General features: G+C 38.7%; 1 protein-coding gene across 3 annotated transcripts in view; it reads left to right on the top strand.

The window, feature by feature from the left end:
- si:dkey-215k6.1 (transmembrane protein 132C) overlaps positions 1–20129 on the top strand; it is a 267022-nt gene extending 246893 nt beyond the window's left edge. For 2 of the 3 annotated variants that reach the window (XM_078953270.1, XM_020705714.3), the window contains exons 7-16: positions 7235–7440; positions 9726–9789; positions 10102–10233; positions 11459–11536; positions 13054–13116; positions 14368–14496; positions 16451–16579; positions 16703–16987; positions 17195–17436; positions 17580–20129. In XM_078953270.1, the coding sequence (XP_078809396.1) occupies positions 7235–7440; positions 9726–9789; positions 10102–10233; positions 11459–11536; positions 13054–13116; positions 14368–14496; positions 16451–16579; positions 16703–16987; positions 17195–17436; positions 17580–18153 (1902 nt within the window). In that variant the 3' untranslated portion in view covers positions 18154–20129. The remainder of the gene's footprint in view (positions 1–7234; positions 7441–9725; positions 9790–10101; positions 10234–11458; positions 11537–13053; positions 13117–14367; positions 14497–16450; positions 16580–16702; positions 16988–17194; positions 17437–17579) is intronic. The other variant, XR_013658211.1, reaches the window with a different exon arrangement.
- The last annotated feature ends 775 nt before the right edge of the window (positions 20130–20904 follow it).

The raw sequence follows: 20904 nt of genomic DNA, 5'->3' as shown, positions 1-20904 counted from the left end.
ATTGTGCAACACTTTCTGTTAGTAATGTGTTGCATTTTGGTGCCGATATGAAAAGCCGTTTTTCTTTTCTCCGCATCATAATCAGCTGATTCATGCTGATTGCTTAAACGGTCAAAGAGTTATGGTATGTGATGGTATGTGTGTTTTAATCTGAATCGGGAGCAGATGAAATAATGCAGTTTGACAAAGTTTGTAGTTGGTACATACAAACCACGAACGGCGGGCAGCAAGCTCTTCACTCCACTCCATTCTAATGAATCCACTTGAAGACTAATAGATCCATTAACGTCTTTGTTTTCCTCGTCTCGGGTTTTTTGTTGCGCCACTAATGTTAGCTTTGGGTTGTTAGGAGCCGTAACTAGAGTGTAAACAAGGGGATGATGGGAAATGAGCACAGGATTACTCTGTGCCAACTGTTCAGGCCACAACTCAGAGGCGAACTCCTGCCACTCTGCAGAAAGTATGTCTTAGAAAATGACAGTTTTTTTTTTTTTTACATTTTATTTATAAAACAATATGATCATAATTAAAAGACCATTAGTAACAATTTGAAAACAGATCAAAAGATGATTGGACTTCAATATAGCCTAGGCCTAAAATGATGGAGTTATGTTACTTTACAGATAACTTTTTAAGTGAAGTTGATTAATTGATCAATTAATACCTAAACATGGATATAGAAAATCAGAATTACCTCTTTTAGCAACAAGAACACATTTTTTCATTGTTGGTAAACTTGGTGTCGACAAGCTGAAATGAACCCAAAGTAATAAAACAAACGGTTTGCTTTCCAGTCAACAACAAAGTGGTTTTGATATTCAAAGTACAGCTTTTCAGGACAGAGAAAAGTAAAAGGCGGTTTGATAGGAAAACTGTGACTGGCTCCTGCACATCCTTTGAGACATGACTGCAAATTAATGTTTACAAAAGCCCAGATAATAAAGGCAATTTGCGCTGAAGCAAGCCTGGAGTCTGCGGGTCAGAGGCTCCCACGTCCTATTTCAGCCCAGCGTGCTTCATTCTGAGTGAAAGCATGCACATTCACCCTAATCCATTTGCTGAAAATTTTCAATTTGAGTTACAGCCTAGACTTGACTAAATGCTACTCTTTCTTTAGCTGCTGCAATCAAAAAAAGAAAAGAAAACATATGCAGTGTATTTCATTTGTCCGATTACTTACCAGCCCTTGAAATGAAGGGATTGTGTTTAAAAAATGCTTTAGTTTTCACATTTTTACGCAATCTTTTTGTTCAACTCATGGAATAAAAGCTGAAAGTCTGCACTTCAATGGCATCTGAGTTGTTTTATTTAAAATTGACTGTGGCAAAGTACAGAGACTAAACTAGAAAGAATGTGTCTCTGTCCAAATATTCATGGTCCTGTCTGTATATGTATGTTTTTTTTATGTGAACTCTAACATGTGCTCCAACATTTGAAGAAATTGCAGTGCTTTTAGTAATAATGCTGCTTTTAGCAGGTTGCAGCATTATGAGAGCAGACAAACAAAAGTGAAAACATTCCAAACGAAGCAATTCAATGTTCTATTTCAGAGTAACATCTTTCTAAAGTGTGCATGTTGTTGTTATTGCAAAGATAAATCAATGAGAGTCAGACATTACTTTCTCCATACTTCATTCTAGTTTCTGCAGATATAGGTCGTACAGCCCTTTTCAGAGTCATTATTGTGTGTGTGTGTGTGTGTGCACGCTTTGTTGTTTATTGTTATTACATGTGATGAGGACAAAAACTGTTTTTTGATTGTTAACACCTGCTGAGATTATTTTTTTTTTGTAACTTTTTGTCCCCAGTTTTCAAATGTCCTTTTAACCACTCTCCATGTAACTTCATTCTTTTTCTCCTTACGCTGCTTCTGCTTTGTGTACAGGTAAAAATCAGTTTAAAAAAAAATATATATTATTTTCTTTATCATCTTTACATCTCTAATCAAGCTGTTTATTTAAACAGACTGTCTGAATATTTTTATGCGTCTACATTTTATTGCGCAGTTTTCCATGTTAAAAAGAAAAAAGTCTTTCAGTCAAAAGTATAATATTGAGACAAAAAAGGCAGGTTTAACTTGCGTAAAGCGATTTAAAAATTTAAAAATAACAATGTTTTTGTCACTTATGTGAAATGCTACATATTGGCAGCTTGTATGACCACAGTGTTTTTCTCAGTACATAGAGGAACTGTAGCTCTTGGTTGTGTAAATTTAGCCACTTGTTTGTACCAGTTGTGCTGCAATGTAATATAGTGTAGAGCAGGGGTGCTCATTGTGGGTAGATTGCGGGCCATCGGAGATAAACAACTGAAAAAAATTAATTGTATTTTTTAAAAATCCATCAGCGAATCATCATCCTCGCTTGGAAGTCTGTGGCGTGATTGACATGCAGAACGGCCAATCAAACATCCCCTGATCCATACGTCACTGCACACGTGAGCGCAAATTTTTTTCTGCCATCGGAAAGCCGCTACTGGCTCTGCTGCGCGCCAAGTCACCGGCGGAGGACCAGGCACTCCGCCCCGCAGAAGTGTTTAGTGCGTCACGTGTCGCCCCGCGCGACCTTACCATCTCAAAAGACAAGACCCTTAACCCTACTGCATATCTGGGTTTCCTTTGAAAATACAGGGTTGAGCGAGGAAGGGCATCAGGCGTAAAAACTCTCTGCCAAACCAGTGACAGCTGATTCGCACTGGTGAACAACATTATTTTGAATAGTTGCTGTTGCACTTTGGTTCTTTGGCACATCAAAGGGGAATCTTTGTTTTATAAAAGTTACTTAGAGCCAATGATTGTTTAAATAGCCCTGCTGTTTGAACACCAACCAAAAGTTTCAAATCTTTATAGACAAGAAGAAAGAAAAGCTTACAGTTCAATCAATGCTTCAATTTAATGGAGTAGGGAGAGTAATTCCTTGATGATCTTTCCAGCCACGTTCGTATTTGCAGCACCACAAAGATGAATTATTCAACTGCATTAATTCCTTGAATAGCAGAACAAAAATCAGACTTTTTTTTCCTGAGACAGGTTATGTTCATGTGGAAAATGTTCTTTAACTTTTGTTAAAATATTTTGTTTTGTCCAGGAATTCAGTGGTAAAGTTAGAAAAATACATAAAATGACACAAAACTGTAAGCATAATATATAACATTTCTATCACACAGGCAGTGAAAGAACATTTATTTTGCAGCACAGTGTATTCATTTGATGTGAATTATTAAACAGAACAGATATAAATGTGGACAAAACAAACTTTCAGTCAAAAAAAAGACATCTCTCATGCTGACACATACATTAAACTCAGCTGTGTGTCTGTTTGCAGTGGGGTCAACTGTCTGCCACTATTCACGCATTCATCCCGTTTGTCATCCCTTTCATGTGGTTGCAGGCAACTTTTTGGAAAATGCTTTTGCTTCTTGATTCCAGACCCCTTTGGACACAAACAAAAGAAGTTATGTGACCAGATGCAGAATCTTTAGATTTATGTATACTTCTTTAGTGATTAAGTCAGATTAACTGATCAGGAGTAAGCAAATTAAACACAAATATAGGAAAATGATGGTGTAAAGTGTGAACATGTGTTGTCAGACTGTAGAGGAGAAAGCTTTTAGCTGTCATCTTTTTAGGTGGTTCTAATCTGTGTTCATCTTTCTGTGCTTTAAAGTTTTACAGCTTTTTTCCACTTGACTTAAACTTGATTTTGAACGCGGCACTTCCCCCATCCCTCGGGATTTCAGCTCCCGGCACAGTGGCAGTTCAAACCCGTGCTGTAAATAACAGATATGAACAATGGTCACAGTGTTTTGCTCTCCTACTGACTGCCGCCATCTTCAGCCCTTCATTGGAGACCAAACGCCTGCTGCAGTTTTCACACTAATTTTCACCTGGAAAATAAAACTGATTTGGAGAAATAGTTCGAGGCAGCAATAGTCTAACATCCCTTTGATGTTGGCGAGCGGTAAATCAGGTTTCCGAGTAGGGAGGAAGATGAAGAGGAAGACCGGGCAATGAGGGAGGATGGGGATGAGGTGGTAACAAAAGTAAGAGCAGGTCAAGCGAGGAAGATGGTGCATGTTGGGAGAGATCTAAAAAAAAAATTAAAAAGGGGAGAAGAAAGGGAGAAATTGAAAATGGGAAGCTGAGAGGAGAGGGGCCGGGCATCTTATATTTTATGCCAGGGGAGCAAAGGCATAGAATGGAAAGTTAAATTGAAATGTTTTAAAAAGTGAAAGCAGACAGAAGAAACGCTGCGGCTGTGATTTAAGAAATGTTAACCTTTTAGAAGATCAAAGAGCCCAAAAAAGCCTCAAATAAAATATGTTGCACTGCCTAAATTCTATATGCACAGATTTGTCTTTTTTTAATAGAAAAATTGGTAAAAAGCTGAGTAACGCAGCAAAAATGTTGCATTATATAGTGAAAACACAAAATGCTTTTCTACTACTGAGTTTCTGCAAAACAATCTTTTTATATTACAGATAAAAATCACTTTAATTCACCAAAAAAAAATTATAGCTGTAATGGAAAAAGGTTAAATACATTTTAAATGTAAACTTAAAAAAAAAAAATTCTAATAAGTGACCATTGTGCTTTTTTTCAATATGTCAGTCTCTTTATTTATTTTTGTTTGTTTTCCTATTTAGACTGGAGCTGCAGATTGTTAGTATATTTTATATGACGTAAGTATAGGTCTTTTTTCTGTTTTCTTTTTTGATTTAAGAATTAATGCAGGCTAAATTTAAAGGAAATAATTAATCATGTTTGACCATATAAAAAACAACTTCTGTGTATTCAATTTTTTTTTTTTTTTGATATTTCATCAATTGAAAAACATCATCCCAAGTCGTTTCCATTGTGGTCAGAAACATAGGAATTTCAATGCAATGGTAGAAATTCTTTCAGGACACAGTTGGAGACACGTGTGATGAGAAAACGTACCTTCTTTGACAGGATGCAGGTCTGCAGGTATACTCTAGATCAAGGGTTCAACGGGATCTAAAATTGACAGTAGGGCCGAACCAGGAGCAGATGCATGGTGTGTTTTGGCAATCCACCTCATCAGAGAAAGAAATGAGGTCTGGACGAAAACATGCTACAGGCTTTGAAGGAAAACACACAAATTTAACAGAACGTTTTAGATTTTTTTTTCAAAACTGTTGCTTTTGTTCTGATATCAGTGCCAGTTGCACCATTGGGTTGATCTCCCTCAAGGGAAAACGCAAACTTAGAGACAAACTTAGGGACACTGTGTCCCTGTGGGGTGGGTTCTGGTCCTTGCCGCCGGGTGCTGGGCCTCGCCAAACTTCTATCTGTGGCCGAGCCTGGTCGGGCCATGTCTACAACAACCCTTGTGGGCCCCCTTCTCCCTGGGGTGCCCCCCTCCTGGGCAGGGGCGGCTGGCCCCTGTCTTGGACCATCGTTCAATGACTTCATTGTTATTAAAGATTTCAGGAGGCGGTTGACAAAGACAAAAAACACTATACATCAAACAGCCTTTTTTTTTTTGAGCACATAAATACACTCGTAAAACCTAAAAAAATGTATTGTTGAAGTACAAATGCAGTCAACCTGGCACATCATGAAACAGGCCAGTGTGGGCATTATGCTTATTACGCTCACATTGGCCTTCATTAAAGAAGGCACTGTTGGCAAAACATGTGGGATGATTAGTCCAAAAAAGTGTCAAGTGGATCAGTAACGCAGTCAGCCAAGTGAGACAGAAATGAATGAAATCCAGGTGTTTTTTTTGTTTTGTTTTTTTTGCAGTTTGGCCTCAAACAGTCACCGTTTCTGTCAAGGTGCAATCTATTCCTGAAAATATGCATTACAATCTGGTGTCCACACACATTTTCCAACCTTTGTATTCATTGAAATTGAAAAATAGCATTCTAAGACCACAGATCTGCAATTACAAGATAAAAGGGAACATATGTACATATTTCCCCGCAAAAACAGACACTTTTAGTTCAACCGAAAAAGAAAAGCCATCATTTTGTAAACCAAAGTAATCCATTGAATTTATACTATTTATGTTTTTTATAGATTTTTCTAAAATGTGACAAGGTATACTTTCTGCACCGTCCCTTGAAGTTGCCCTCACTCTGCCCCAAATTCATTTTATTTTAGATTTATCTCCTTAGAAACCATTTTATTATTTGCTGGCCTGGGGGTGACAAACACTGTGACTTCTTAGAAGAATCTGCAAGAACAAACGTTTGGATTTCCTTGGCAACAGAGGTTTTTGTGAACCGCGCCCACATTCCTGATATGTTCATATCATCATTATTATTTTTAACATTTCATGTATTTCATTACATTTTCACATTATTTCGGGCAACAGGTAAACGTTTTTGACCCCTCACCACGCTAACGTCATTAAAAACCTGCAACCTCTAAACCTTTTTTCCTAAGTAGCCTCCGATTGATGCTTGAGAAGATGATAGATCACATTCCCTAGGAGGATTTTACTAAAGTGTTTTTGCTATTTTTATTTAACTCTTTTGGATTTTCCACATATTTTTAAAATGTTTGCATAAATATTACCAAATGCTTTTAATGTTTTACATTACCCACGATTGAGGCGAGGGATTAGGCCTCAATATTTATCCTTGTGGGGTTCTGTAACTCATACTATATAAGCATGCTTTACAACAATTCCTCATTTTGGTTACGTGCAACCGCTTGACGCAAAGCTTTTTTTTTTCTGATTGAAGCTCAAAGGTCAATGTGGTGGGAAAAACTTGACCTGGTGGGGCGTGTACGAAAATTTGTAAAGATTGAGCCATCAATTATTTTTTATATTTTACAAGGATGTGAAAATCGCCAAATTTCACACTTTGCAACAGAAAAGCTGCTAAGTTGTAGGTCCTGTGGCCATCCCATAATAATTTCAAAACTTCCTTTGGAAATCCTGGACACATGTTTTTTGGTTTCGTTAGTGGATTTTGAAATACTTTTTTCGGGGGCCCAATAACAGAAGTTGACCCCATTTTTGGGGGGTGGTGGGATAATTTAAAAGGCCCAAAATTCATTTTCCTCAGGCACTAGGTGGGTGCAAATTTAGATGAGATTTTGAGCATGTGGCAGCAGTAACATTTTTGCTTAAAGGTGCAGTAGAAAGGAGGATTGCGAGAACAATCTGGTCCTGCAGTCCAGGACTACTGCAGGTCAGGAGAAAAAGGAGGAAGTGAATTCTCACGCTGTCCTCTTTTTTTTCTTTTGACATGTTTGCAGGTGTCTCAGAATTGCAATCAAGTCTTGGTAAACGGTAAGGAGATGCGGGGTCATCAGTCCTTGGCAGTAAACTTCACCTACCTCCACCTGACCGCTCAGCTGCACCTCAACGTCTGGGTGCCGAAGCTGCCGCTGCAGATCGACATGTCGGACACGGAGCTGAGCCAGGTCAAAGGCTGGAGGGTGCCCATCGTCGCCAACAGGAGGTAACCCCAAAGTATAGAAGGACGCTGATCGTGTGGATGATGGCAACAAGCTTTCTGACTTCACAGCACATCGGCATTTGCTGTCACTCTTCCTGTTTTTTGTTAAGCACATTTAAAGTGGTATATATTTAAAGATTTTTTTGTGACGGCTGTTCCCTTAAGTATTAATCTGCAGCAGCATATTAAGAAAGAATTCACATAGAGCTGCATTATTTTAAGCTTTATTTATTTAATGGGACAAGATTGCAGAACAAGAAGGGGATTTAAAAGAAATATGATATTGATAAACAAGTAAATCTTCTGTACGTCCTCCTTAAACTAATTTAATTTACCTAAAATTTCTATAATAATTTGTATTCTTTTAACAATCTTAATGCTGCCCATTTATTCTAATTTTACGCTCTGCTCTTCAGCTGCTCTGGGGTGCCTTTTTTTTGCCTGTTTGTTGCTTTTATTTTCCATTTTGACATCTTCCTATTCTGCTCTGCTGGGTCTTTTTTTTTTCCAATTTTGCCCGTTTTCGGTTCAGCCAGCCTGGACCTGTGTGTGCAGACTCACACGCGCCTCTCCCCACTCTAACCACGATGTCGCAGAGTAAAACACTGAGCCGCTACGCACACAGACACACACGTGTGACCGCAGCCACGGAGAGTGGAAAGAGAATTCTTCTTATATTGCCTGGTTTACACAAGTGCTGCAAAAAGTTACAGGATGCACAAGTCCTTCAACTGTGTTGGGTGGAAATGATGCAGAGAGGGAAGAAATAGTTTGTGTTCATTTCTGTGTTCCAGGGAAAAAAAAGAGATTTACAGCTGGAGGAGGAACGCCGGAGTGCTATCTTAAAAGAGGAAAATATAATAAATGAAAAACGAGTTGTGAAATTATGAGGAAAAAGCCAAAATTTTACAAGAATAAAGTTAAGCAACCATGAAAAAAAAAAATAATTCACAAAAACAAAGTCATATGAATTTGTGCTTTAAAAAGTTGAAATTTTAAAAGGAAAACGTCATGCTTTTTCAATTCTAAAATGTTATTTTTAGCTTATAAAATGTTTCAGCAAAGACAACTGAACATTCTCTGTTTAGTGTATTTTACTGTTGATTTAGGGAAATGGGATGGACGTCACTCTGCTCAAGTCTATCACTGAATCCGTTTTTTTTCTGTTTTTTGTAATAGTATAACTTTACTTTCATCAAATAACATCTTTATTTTCAAAAAGTGTGACTTTTTTTTTCTAAATGTATGGTTTTAATTCATAAAGTTTTTATTTTTTACTCGTAAAATTGTGACTTTTTTATAAATTCATACGAGTGCTGCACAGAACTGCTAGTGAAAATAAAAGAACAAAGTCATTTATCTTTTCTTAAGAGGCCTTCCCAGCATCAAAATGTTATAAAATACATGAAAGCCTTTAAAAAGCGACACTATAATAAGGAATTGTCCATGCAAAGTAGAAAAGAAATCTACATTTGTCTTTGTTGTCATTCTCACACTATTTTTATATGTGTAATATTATATTTGATGTATACTGATGTTACTAATCATCTTCCCTACATTCAGCATAAAGGACAACATAAACACACCACTAATAATCAAGGAAAAACACAGTTTATTGTTAATAATGATCACAACTGATCTAAGACCAAATGTGTGATGTCAGCCTGGTAAGGTAAGGAAGCAAACGTGCAATTTAAAATAGTTATTTAGCTTTGTACATATGTATATTTTCAGTGAAACACAATTTTATTGTGTTTTACAAGATTATCTATTTTTATTGTTTAAGCAGCTGGAGAGCACCGGTAATCTCGTTGTCACAAGTTTCTTGTGTAACAATGACAATAAAGGCTTTCTGATTCTGATTCTGATTCTGATTCATATTTCACCTGCATTGGTCTGAAGCCATCCACTCTACTCGTCCCTTCCCCCCATTACTGTTATTCTTCTGTACTAACCTGTTTTGTTTTAAATGAATATCACATACCGGGTGTAGGTTCTTATAAAGTCCAGATTTGTTTTAATGATTGGACGCTTAAACTCAAACAGGCACACCAGTAATCTGTTTTTGCCAACATCTCAATAAACTCAGCAGCTGGAATAATGAAGGTGCTTCAAACTGGTCACACATGGATTTTAAATGAAAATGTGTTTAAAATGTAACCTGAAGCTAAGATTTGACACTAGCTTAAACCGAGAGTGCAAAAATTAAAGGGGCCTTTAATTACCTGATAATCTCACCCTCTCATATTATTTTTTCTTTCCGTCTCCTTTATCTCCTGTCCTCCCAGACCCACCAGAGACAGTGAGGATGATGAGGATGATGACAGGAAAGGCAAAGGCTGCACCCTCCAGGTATCATTTGATTGCATTTCATATCACACTCTGAAAGCTACTTTTCTAGATTTGCTGTTGGAAATAAAAATAAAAATAACTTTATTAAGTAATGTTTTTGTTAGCTGGGATTAGAAAGGAAACCTTTTCTAATGCATAAAAGTCTTGGGAGCATTTTTGTAAGTTGTTGCCCTTAAAAATCAAATATATCCTGTGTTTTCTCCAAGACAATAGTTGTATAAATAAGGATTTTAGTGATTTGTTTAGATGATTCTGTTTATCTGTTATTATTTTTATCCCTCTGATCTCATTTCATCCCTTTTCTCCCTTCAGTATCAGCATGCTCTGGTCCGGGTGCTCACTCACTTTGTGGCAGAACCCTCTGACCCCGGGGGGGAAATGGTTTACATGCTGGGTGCTGATTGGCAGGCTGACATCACACATTTGGTCTTAGATCAGTTAAAGGTAAGGAAGCAAACGTGTCCCAGTGCCTGGTGATCTGGGTTTCACGTTTTTATTGATGAGCAGCGGAATAGTGAACTTCAGACAGGAAGGAACAAACGGAAGAGCGTGAAACTGTTTCAAGTTTATAAAGACAAACATTGATCAAGTAACAGCTGGTTCTTTACAGCATTTATAGAACCCCAGTTCTATGAAACAAAGAAGAACTTTGTCAAAATGTCATATTTCGTATAAATTTTGTCTCCTTAAAGATCCATCCAGGTGAAAACTGCGTTTTTGAAGTTCTTATGGGTATTTCTCTGTAGGTGGAGGACACGTATAAAGAAAATGAAGCTCAACATGGCATTGCTGTGTATTTTGATTTAGACAAATTGTTGTGAATCAGGAGCAGACAAGATAATGCTGCTTGAAAAAGAGCTTATTTGTGACATAGAAAATCCTGGGCGGCCACAAGCTTGCTGCTCTGCTCCATATTGACTAGATCCACGCACGTCTTTGTTTTACGCGTCTGAGTTGGAATCTGGCTCAAAACTGTACAGCTGGATACCAGCTGTACCAGTACCAGTAATGTTAGGTTAGAGTAGAGGGGCTGTAAGCTAGCAGAGGAATGTGTAAACAGAGAGCTCTCAGCAGTGGGGTTGGTAAGGGGGGGTTGGGTTGATCCAAATGCAGTCAACCTGGCACGTCATGAAAAAGACCAATGTGGCCATTATGCTTATTACGCTCACATTTGCCTTCAGTAAAGTGCACAACTCAGAAGCCAATTTCTAATGAACTCCTGCCACTCAGCAGAAACTACGTTAAAGAAAATGATTTTTTTTTTGCCCAAAGACGGCAAATTCATAGTCAGAAGACCACTGGGAATGCTTTGAAAATAATCAGAAGATGATCAGAGTGGGACTTTAACTTGCCTACCAGGTGTGTAAGCCCCACAGTTTAATGGCTTAGATTTAAATTGTGCATAATAAAAATACAGGTCTCGTGCACATTCTGTAACATCAGCGTCCAATAAGGTTAAGGAGGATATGGACTGATTTACAATATTAAAAACATATAAAATAATAAATATAAACACAAAAAATATTTTTTTTACTTGGATTTACATGTACATGACTTTTCTACAGTTGTACAACAAGCTTGTAGCTGAAAATAGATTGGATTATTGTTGAAACGTACCCCAATAATGCTCTAATGCTGTGCTTTTTTGTACTGTTGTCACATTCAACAGGTAGAAAAACCTCACATCGCCAAGCTGGTAGATGGAGGGGTGCTGATAGGGCAGGATGTGGGAGTCACCATCATCCAGGTGAGCACAGTTCCTCTTTTCACTGACGTTTCTTCCTGAACCAATTACGGACCACGAAACTGTCTGTTCAGATGTTTCCGCTTAAATCGATGCGCTTCAACCCACAGCTTTCATTTAGATTTCCAGTAGACTGTAGGTAGCACTTCATGGACGACAAGTCCAGAAAGAGACAGTGGGAAATGTCTAATTATGGGGGGTGCAACACCACTTGACACTTCAGATTGCTTCATTGAACACATGGAAGTATTTTCCTCTCTTGGATGTCGAAACGTCTTCTGATGACTCATTACGGAATTGTCTGTGTGTGTTTGTGTTTGCGGCTTGGCCCTGACTTGTTCAGCAGTTACACACATCCTGAACACATGAGGGGAAAGTGGGATGGATTCCTTTGTAGTCTTTACAGTATAGTTAAAAAAATACATTTCTCTTGATAGTTTTCATTTTGTTTGTTTCATGTGAATAGTTTTAAAATTAGGTGAAATCTCCATTTCTTGTAAAATAGGTTGGCAGTTGTATTTGCTGGCATGTATAATTTAGCGCAGAGGCCTCAGGATTTTGGAAACAGATGAGTGTGTTACTTTTAACCAACGGGGGACGCACACACAGATGTACCGAGGCGTGCTCATAGACAGCTGTGCCCTGTTTGAGAGCCAGGAGAATCTACCCGGCATCAAGTTGCCACATTTGACAGCCATCATTTGATAGTTTGACATTTCAATTTTACCACCAAATCAGGTTTTCAGAGTCTCAAGCCTTCCCTCTATCCCACATCTTTCTCCTTCTTTTTTTTCCCTCCTCCTGAATCGGACTTTAAGGCAATCCCATAGACGTCAATCACTGCGTTCTTACCTCTCTGAGGGTGGGATTGAGTTTGACACTCTGACATGTTCTCTGAGAGATTTTCTTTGTACACCAATCAGATGTGGCTGTCCTCGTGTCGCCAGGCGGAGGACTACACTCCAACACGGGGCTCCTAATCTCTTCTACTTCTGTCTCCATCCAGTCCTCCACACGCTCCTTCTCTGTCCTTGTCTGTTTGTCATTGTTGCTCCTCTTCTGACACCTGCCCTGTTTGGAGCTCCCGCTTCACTTTCCTTTATTTCATGGGCTCCTCCTCCGTCTTCTTCTTCTTCTTTTTTGGTTTTGGACTTGTCAACCCAATGGATCAAACAGCAAACAGGAGGATAGTAAACCTCAATTTACTTGTTTGTTTGTTTTTGTACATTTTTTTTACATTTAGCGGCTTTGTAGCCTAGAATAGGTGGATGAATTTGAGGCCAATTTTCCTCCTTTGGGAGGACAAGATTACTTTGATAATTCAGAGGCAACAGCACAAAAAGTACAGAAGATTGCAAAGCCTAAAAGCACACATCTCTTTTTATGTCTTTTTTTTACCTAAAAGCAGACAATTAACGATTTATTAGTACAGTATGTTTTTATATACTTTTACTAAAGTAGAGTTTTTCACATCATTTTTTTTCCTTCCTTAAAAGTGCTTCATGTCATGCTTTCTGCAGGTTCTGTCTCCACTGTCTGACTCCATCCTGGCAGAGAAGTCAGTGACCGTGCTGGATGACAAGGTATCATTTGATACTAGAACACAAGTTTCTTTTAAAATGTGAATATGTTTTTTTTAATGTGTTTATTTTATTTTTATTTTAGGGCATTGATAATACTTGTTTATTATATAGAAATAAGCAGCATCCTAAAGTAAACAAATCGCTACTTGAGCTTTCAAATACTTTCATCCTTCAGTTGTATCAAATTCAATTCATTTTATTCAATTTATCTAATTTCAAACCCCTTCACCTAAAACTTGTATATAGTATGTTTAAATGTAGCACTTCTTTTGCTCATTAATGAACTGGCTTTTGTTTGGAAAAAACACATAATTGTCCACTTAACCCTTGTGCTATCCTAAGCACTTTAACATTGGGAGTTGGGTCATCTAGACCCACTAGACAGTGCGGTGAACCTTTTTTCTTCAATGATTTGTGATCTTCACTGGTGTCCATGGATTAAATGAAATCTTTCCACCTTTATCCACCTTTGTCATTGTAGGGAGAACACGTCAATGTAAGGGTGGGGTCATCTAGCCCAAAGGTTAAACATCCACTCCAATCATCTTTTAAACTGTTTTCAAAGTGTTCCCATTGCCGTTTTTTGCCAAAAAATAAAAAAAATCTGTCATATTCTAGGACATTTTTAGAAATTAACTTTAAGTTTAAGGCGGGACTGCTGGCACGGAACACAATCACCCCCAACCTAATTTCTAAGAGCTCTCTGTTTACACGCTGTCCCGCTAGCTTACAGCCCCTCACACTCCCAACTTGACGTTACCGTTGCAAAAAAGTGGTGAGCAATATTAGAGCAATCTAGCTGTACATTTTTGGGCCAGATTCCAGCAGACGAGGAAAATAAAGACGTACATGAATCTATTTGTCTGCACGTGGATGCATCAGAATGGAGCGGAGCAGGGAGCTTATTTCCCGCCCAGCATGTTTTCTACGTCACAAATAAACTCTTTTTCACAAGGCATTTTTTCGCCTGCTCCTGATTTACAACAATTTAATTTAATTAAATAAGAAATACTCAAGAATGCAATGTTGTGCTTAAGTCTCTTAACATATGTTCGTAAGAGAAATGACACCACAAAAAGGGAAATAGAATTTTCAAGTGGGTTTTTAAAAATATCTTTCAATATCTAAACCAAAATGTTTACATTTTCGACAGTTCCTATTATTTTTAACAATCATTTGGAGAATTCCCAGTTATTTTTCTGCCTTTGAATTGAATTTCTGTCTCTAACAAAGAGATATTTGTTTGTCTAGGTGACGATCACAGACCTTGGGGTTCAACTAGTTGCATCTTTATCCCTCAGTTTGACAGCGAGTCCTGGAAACTACCAAGCTTTGCAGCTCACGACTACAGCGTCCGAGCTGCTGCACACGCTCAAACAGGTAGGACATCCGTCAGGTGATTCGGGAACACTGAGGAGTGCTTTGTGACAAAATTGCTGTTCTTTTGCCCATTTGTTCTAAAGGGGATTCAACAGAAAAAAGCCATCATGGGGTTTGTTCCATTCAAGTCAGTTACAAAAAAAATCAATACATTTATTCTCTCACTCTATTGATAGTTTAGATTTTTAACTTAAAAAGGTAAGAAAACATGATGTCCATTAAAAATAACACTTTACAAACAACAAATAAGGCTACATCTTAAGCTAGTGTTTTTCTTTACTATTGTAATACCTCAACACTTCTCTTCATGGGGGCAAAAGAAGTAATTCTTGTGAAGCCAACATCAGCTTGCTGCTATCTTTTCTATAATCAATTTCTAATTAGGAGTGTGAAATTTCCCAGCAGGAGTGCCACGCTGACAAGAGCCTAAAGTTCTGTTCTTTCATGCAGTGCAGGCCTGAAATACAACAAAATAGACAACTAACAAAGGACGTAAAAAAAAAACATTCACAAAACTTAAGGTTACTGCTCAGTTTTCTGTAAATTCTTAGTTCTGTGGTCGGGCTGCACTTTTTTGTCTTTTTTTTATGTTATACCATATTCTATTAACACCCTGATTTCCTGTTTTTTATGGTAAAATGCTGTTTAGTTATGTTTCAGGAGTTATATTTTACGTTTTTATCTTTGCAAAGAATCCACTTGCATTACAGTTTGCATAACAAAAGTGCGGTTGGCTGTTTTCTCATGTCATAGTGTGAATAATTTATACAGGTGACTAGGACCCTCACAAAAAGTCACTTTTACAACAACAGCAATACAAGTTAATTGAAACAACCGAAACATGTTTAATGCCTTTGTCATAGGGGTGGATACACGGTGGATACAGGCAATCTGCAGGCGTAAAATGGGCAAATCTGTACAGGGCACACAGTTGGCTCTCACAAAGTTTTAAGATAGTAGACAACCCGGTGAGCGCTTAAGAAGAAAATGTTCATGCACATTTTTTTTACAGGCATGCTGCGGGCGTTCAGGTTACAATTTGCACTTTCGCGACATGTTAGAGTGAAGTAGGTGAGACGCAGGTGCGTCACATGGAAACGTGTGAGCTGTACAGGGAGCCTGGTGATAATGTTTAAGTGAAAGGTGCACGCTCTCTGCACATCTCTTGTCTGGCTGTTAGAAATGAGGAAATTAGACAGTCTGAACACCGTTTGTGTGGGCGTCGTCCTATCACTACGTATCACCTGCAAACCACGAGCATGCAGCATTTGGCCTCAGTCAGGCAGGAGCCAGTGCACGCACTTTACTAACGACCAGTGTGCTGTTCAAAGGACACCGTACAACAGCATCACCCGCACGTCATAAGTGTGTGCAACTTACATTATCCTCACAAACACTTCACATTGCACTTACCACACGCAGGGTAATAGTATGTTCCGTTTTTGGCCCTTAAGGTGGCCGCTTGAGCTTGAACTGCAAGACACATTTCCGTTCCTCTAAGAGCCCAGACAACCCAAAAGCCCACAGTACCTGTACGGGTCAAGCCCCATACGAGTGCATGTGGCTAAGGCACAAGAAGTTGTTTGTCACACATGATTTTACTTTCATGAATAGTGCCATTTTGAAGCAAAATATTAGGGATTAGATATTATTGTAAATAGTCAAAGTGGAAATCTATTGAGTTCATTCTGTTACAATAAAAATAAAAAACGGATTCCTCCAAAAGATAATATAAATATTTAGTTTTAGTTATTAATTAATTATTTGATTGGGACGATTGAGGAACATTTATTCAGTGATAGATGCAATTATGCCAGATTTTTACAATAACTCTTGTTTACATATGTAGCTCCCAAGCAGAATAACACAAGAACACAAAATAGATTTAACATGTTTTTTGGTGATACAATTCAAAACAATTCTAACTGGTTTTTTTTGTTGGGGATTGATTCAGGAAGCCGTGTTCAGTGCATGGATTCAGTACAGCGATGGTTCAGTGACGCCTCTGGACATCTACGACCCCAAAGACTACCTCCTCTCGGCTGTCTCTCTGGATGAGAGCGTCATCTCTATCACCAATCAGGTTGAAACAGCACTTATGAAGATTTTTAAAAAGTCTGAATATCTAAGACATCTAGAAGAATACATTTCATGTGATTTGCTATAACAACTCACACACCCTCTTTCCTATGACGTTGACCTTCAGGAGCAGCACTGGCCAGTGATTGTTGCAGAGGGAGAGGGGCAGGGACCTATAATCCGAGTGGAGATGGCCATCTCAGAGGCTTGCCAGAAGTCCAAAAGGAAAAGTGTACTGGCATCTGGAGTTGGGAATGTTTTTGTTAGGTTTGGAGCTAAGAGTGAAGAGAGAGTTGGACAGGAAGACAATGGAGAACTGGAGAACAGCACAGGAGATCATCAGACAAAAGATGACGGAGAATGGAAGGACAACGGTGCAGCAGCAGACCGAGAGGAAGGAGCCATGAGGAAGGTGGGACAGTCATTGGGGGTGTCTGCTCTAAACTTTATCATTTTCAAGATAAAGGATTTTAAATTGATTTTAAAAGTCTTTTTTGAAGGTGTGAAGTCAGTTCTAGTAGAATGTATCAGAACATCTAACCATGTTACTATGAGTTTACTCCAAAACACATTATAATATAGACTTAAATATGTTCCTTTGTCTCTTTCAAATATCCAGGTCAGCACAACAACCAAGAGCACAGTAACTCATCGTGCTTCAGGTGGAAAAGGTGCTGGCAGCAGAGGCAGCGGTCACAGCAGTCACCCAGCCCAGGTGGAAGTACCAGGGGCTGGAAACGGTGAGCTGACCCCGACAACCAGAGGCCTCTCAGACTTGGAGATTGGGATGTATGCCCTTCTGGGGGTATTCTGCCTGGCAATACTCGTCTTTCTCATCAACTGTGTCAGCTTTGCTTTCAGGTAAGAGAAACATAAACACGAATATAAAGTTCATCATTTGAAAGCAGCAATTTAAACTTACCTTAACATTTGAAGACCTACTTGTCTGCATTTACAAAAAAACTGTCCAACCGTTGTGCATAAACTTTTTTTTTTTTTTGCAGATATCGTCATAAACAGGTACCTGTTTTGGAGGCCGGAGGCAACATGAACCACGCCCATGACTGGGTGTGGCTCGGCAATGAGGCTGACCTATTAGCCGACCAGTGTCAAGGCGGGTTGCCTGACGAGTGCACCACCATCATTGACCGGAACGAAGGAGGATATGAGGAGAGCAAGTACCTGTTGAATGGGGCTGGAAACACCTTGGTGATGGGTGTGGCCACAGGTGGACACCGTGGCCTCACCCATGGACAAACCTTGCCAAGGTCGGTTCCAGAACCACATCAGTGCCTTTCAGCAATCACCACAGGTGGCAAAGACACCACCGGCCAAACAGAGCATCTAAATAATTCCCCACGAGCCACGACTGCAGTTGCAGCAGCCAAACGCAAACGTGTCAAATTTACCTCTTATGCCACCGTTCTGCCCAATGATAATTCAAGAGCAGCATACACCAACTCCTCAGTCCTGGTGAGCAGTGGGAATGAGGATGACATCAAGTGGGTGTGCCAGGACATGGACATGGGTCAGTCTGAAATCAGAACCTACATGGAGAGGCTACAAGACAATCTGTGACTTAGGGGGAAAGAGACTGAGAAATAAAGAAGCAGAGGATGAGTGTGGAAAGGGAAAGCAGACGATGAGTACAATTCACCTGTAATGCCTTTGCAATGGATTATTGGAGGGAGAAAAGAAATAATGCTAGAAACAGGATTGAGGACTAAAGGGTTTGAAAGGGTTATAAAGAGACTTTTAAGGGGATGCTTTCATTTGGCTCCCCTTAAGCTTTGGTAAGTGTAAGGTCATCACTAGCTCACACTCAAGCTAAAGGTAGCAAACAATAAGTAACATCATAAGTTTGTCTTGTATTACTTATTGTGATAATTTTAGTGAAAAAATCCGTATTACTCACTCTTGCTTCTGAATGTTTTGTTTCAGAAACCCATTAATATAATATATTCCTTCATTATTAATTCAGGGTAACTTCAGAGAGCCCTGCGATGGACTGGTGACCTCTTCAAAGGTCTTCAAGCCCTCTCCCAATGATAAGAAAGCTCCACCCAACTAAGCAACTGGAGAAATAACAAAAACCAGACTACAAAGTCATTATTAATTTGAACAACAGGAAAACTTTCATCACTACAGACTTCCTTTTTCAAGCTTGTGACATTCACAACATTTGTGTTAAAAAAATCCTGTCTAGTTTTAATATATGAACCTATTTTGTATTTAATTATGATAAAACGTTATAATCTCACAACTATCTGAAAGTCAGATCAACAATCTTTTTTTAAAAATAGTCTACAGACTTTAAAATGTGAAGGGTTTCTGCGGTCGAGTTGAAATGAAGGCGGTCCCGTTCGCTCCTCACTAGGCTTTGTCGACGGCCTTAAGTGACATTTCATGGAAGAGACCAATTCTCCCTTGGATCCAGGACACAGGCATTTACTCTTGCACAATAATAAACTGGAAAGGACCATTGTCGAGGCTTCATCTGTTCCCTTCCTGTGTTCAGAACCAGTCCTGACCCCCCCCCCCCCTCCCCCCCGGCTCTCTGCTGGTCTGTGATTGGACAGCAGTAGACGCTCTGGGAACTGCTATATCCAGTGGAGCGCCATTGGTACACTCACAGGAGTCTGACGGATGGGGCTCCTGTGAAATGGCTGCTTGGGCTCTTCAAAGCCTGACTGAACACGTAATAATAAGGATTCTTCAAAAGAAAATGGGAGCAACAAGACGGGCGGCAGTGCAAGCAGCGTCATACATGGGATGAACAGAAAATGACGAATGACGTGACAAGAAAAAGCAAATGAACATCTAGAAAACAGCTGAGTTCATGAAATACCTTGCTTATTATAAATATATTTTTCCTTTTTGTTTGTACTTTTGATAAACAGCTTTTATTATGTTTTACCTTCAAATTTTCCTAATTTAGGAAGATACGGAATTGTAGCTTTTTATGTTAGAGATTTATTAAGGATTTAAAAATATATGATTATTTTCTTTGTCTTAGATGTTCTATTTATTTGAATGGCTCTTTGAGAGAGTGAGAGATGTCAGAAAACCCAAGGATCAAGATGGATATCAACAAACCTGGCTGGTGAATGATAGCACACACAGGAGGAAGGAGGACAGAGCAGGCAGAGGTTGCCTCACCTTCGTTAAGCTCAGGTGACGAGTCGAGACGAACTGACGATAAAAAGGAGGATTGTTAAGATTGCAATATTTATTTATAAATGTGTTCCTGTTTCAGAGTACACTGTATGTTGTAAATAAATAAACATGCTTCAAAGTTCTTGTGAACACGATTGCAGGTCACTAGCCAACAGCATTGTGATATTTTGTACGTTTTAAAGTGCAAATATGGAACAGAGTATCTACCACCACAATGTGAAAGTGATCTCACTGGTTCTTTTTCTAAAGATGTTCCTGTCCTTGTTTCAAGTATTGCATAAACTCTCATCTATGTACAGGATAGGGAACCATTTTCCTCCACCACGGGGTGTAAAACTGTAAGCATTCATGTCAGAAACTCCCAAAACAAAATAAAACTAAACCAAGAATTCAAATGTCTATGAAGAGACTTGTCCAAAGGACAGCTAAGGCAGGGTCTGGGTGATTCTGAATACTCGTATATTAATTTTTTTCATGAAAAATGGTTGATTTAGAAAAATAATTTACACAAAGACATCAAGTGAAACAGAAAGTACTCTGAAAAGAAAAATGAAACAGGCTGAACAAGGCCCTAAAAAGAACTAAAACTGGTTTGTGCCGCTCCCACCAAAGCAATGGACATTTTGATGAAAAACTATATTGTTTGTTATGGACACAAAACTGTATGTAGCCTTTGCTAACATATTTACAAATCTGCTGTGAACAAAAAGGAATAGTCCGAGTTTATAACTGCTTATGGTACCAGTGTAGCAAAGCTTTCAGATAAAAGTATAAAACTTTTATTTATTTACCAGGCTGTTAGTCACGTCAGACTTCACAGCCTTGTATTTCAATCAATTGGTGTTAACTCAATGAAACATGGAGGGAAGAGGAATTTTTAATAAAAAATGTGTTTTGAGTTATTAAAAAACTGTAATACAATAACCAGAAAGTCGCTCACATTTATCAATTGACAACTCCGATTTACTGCTTGCTTACTAAACTGCTGCTGGCTTTTATCACTATATTAAAGGGAAGAGGAAAAATGTTTTCAGACCACCGGCAAATCTGTCTATTTGGTTTGTTTTTGTATTTTCCACTTTTTAAAAACAATATATGCTGCTCTATAATATAAAGTAAACTTGGAAGGATGTTGTGTCACGGTAAAGCATG

The sequence above is a fragment of the Oryzias latipes genome, chromosome 9 (genome assembly GCF_053564925.1).
Source record: "Oryzias latipes strain Hd-rR chromosome 9, Olatipes_Hd-rR_3.1".
In the NCBI taxonomy this organism is placed as follows: Eukaryota; Metazoa; Chordata; class Actinopteri; order Beloniformes; family Adrianichthyidae; genus Oryzias; species Oryzias latipes.
Note: the sequence above shows the minus strand (reverse complement) of the source record. Positions and strands in the feature narration are given on the sequence as shown.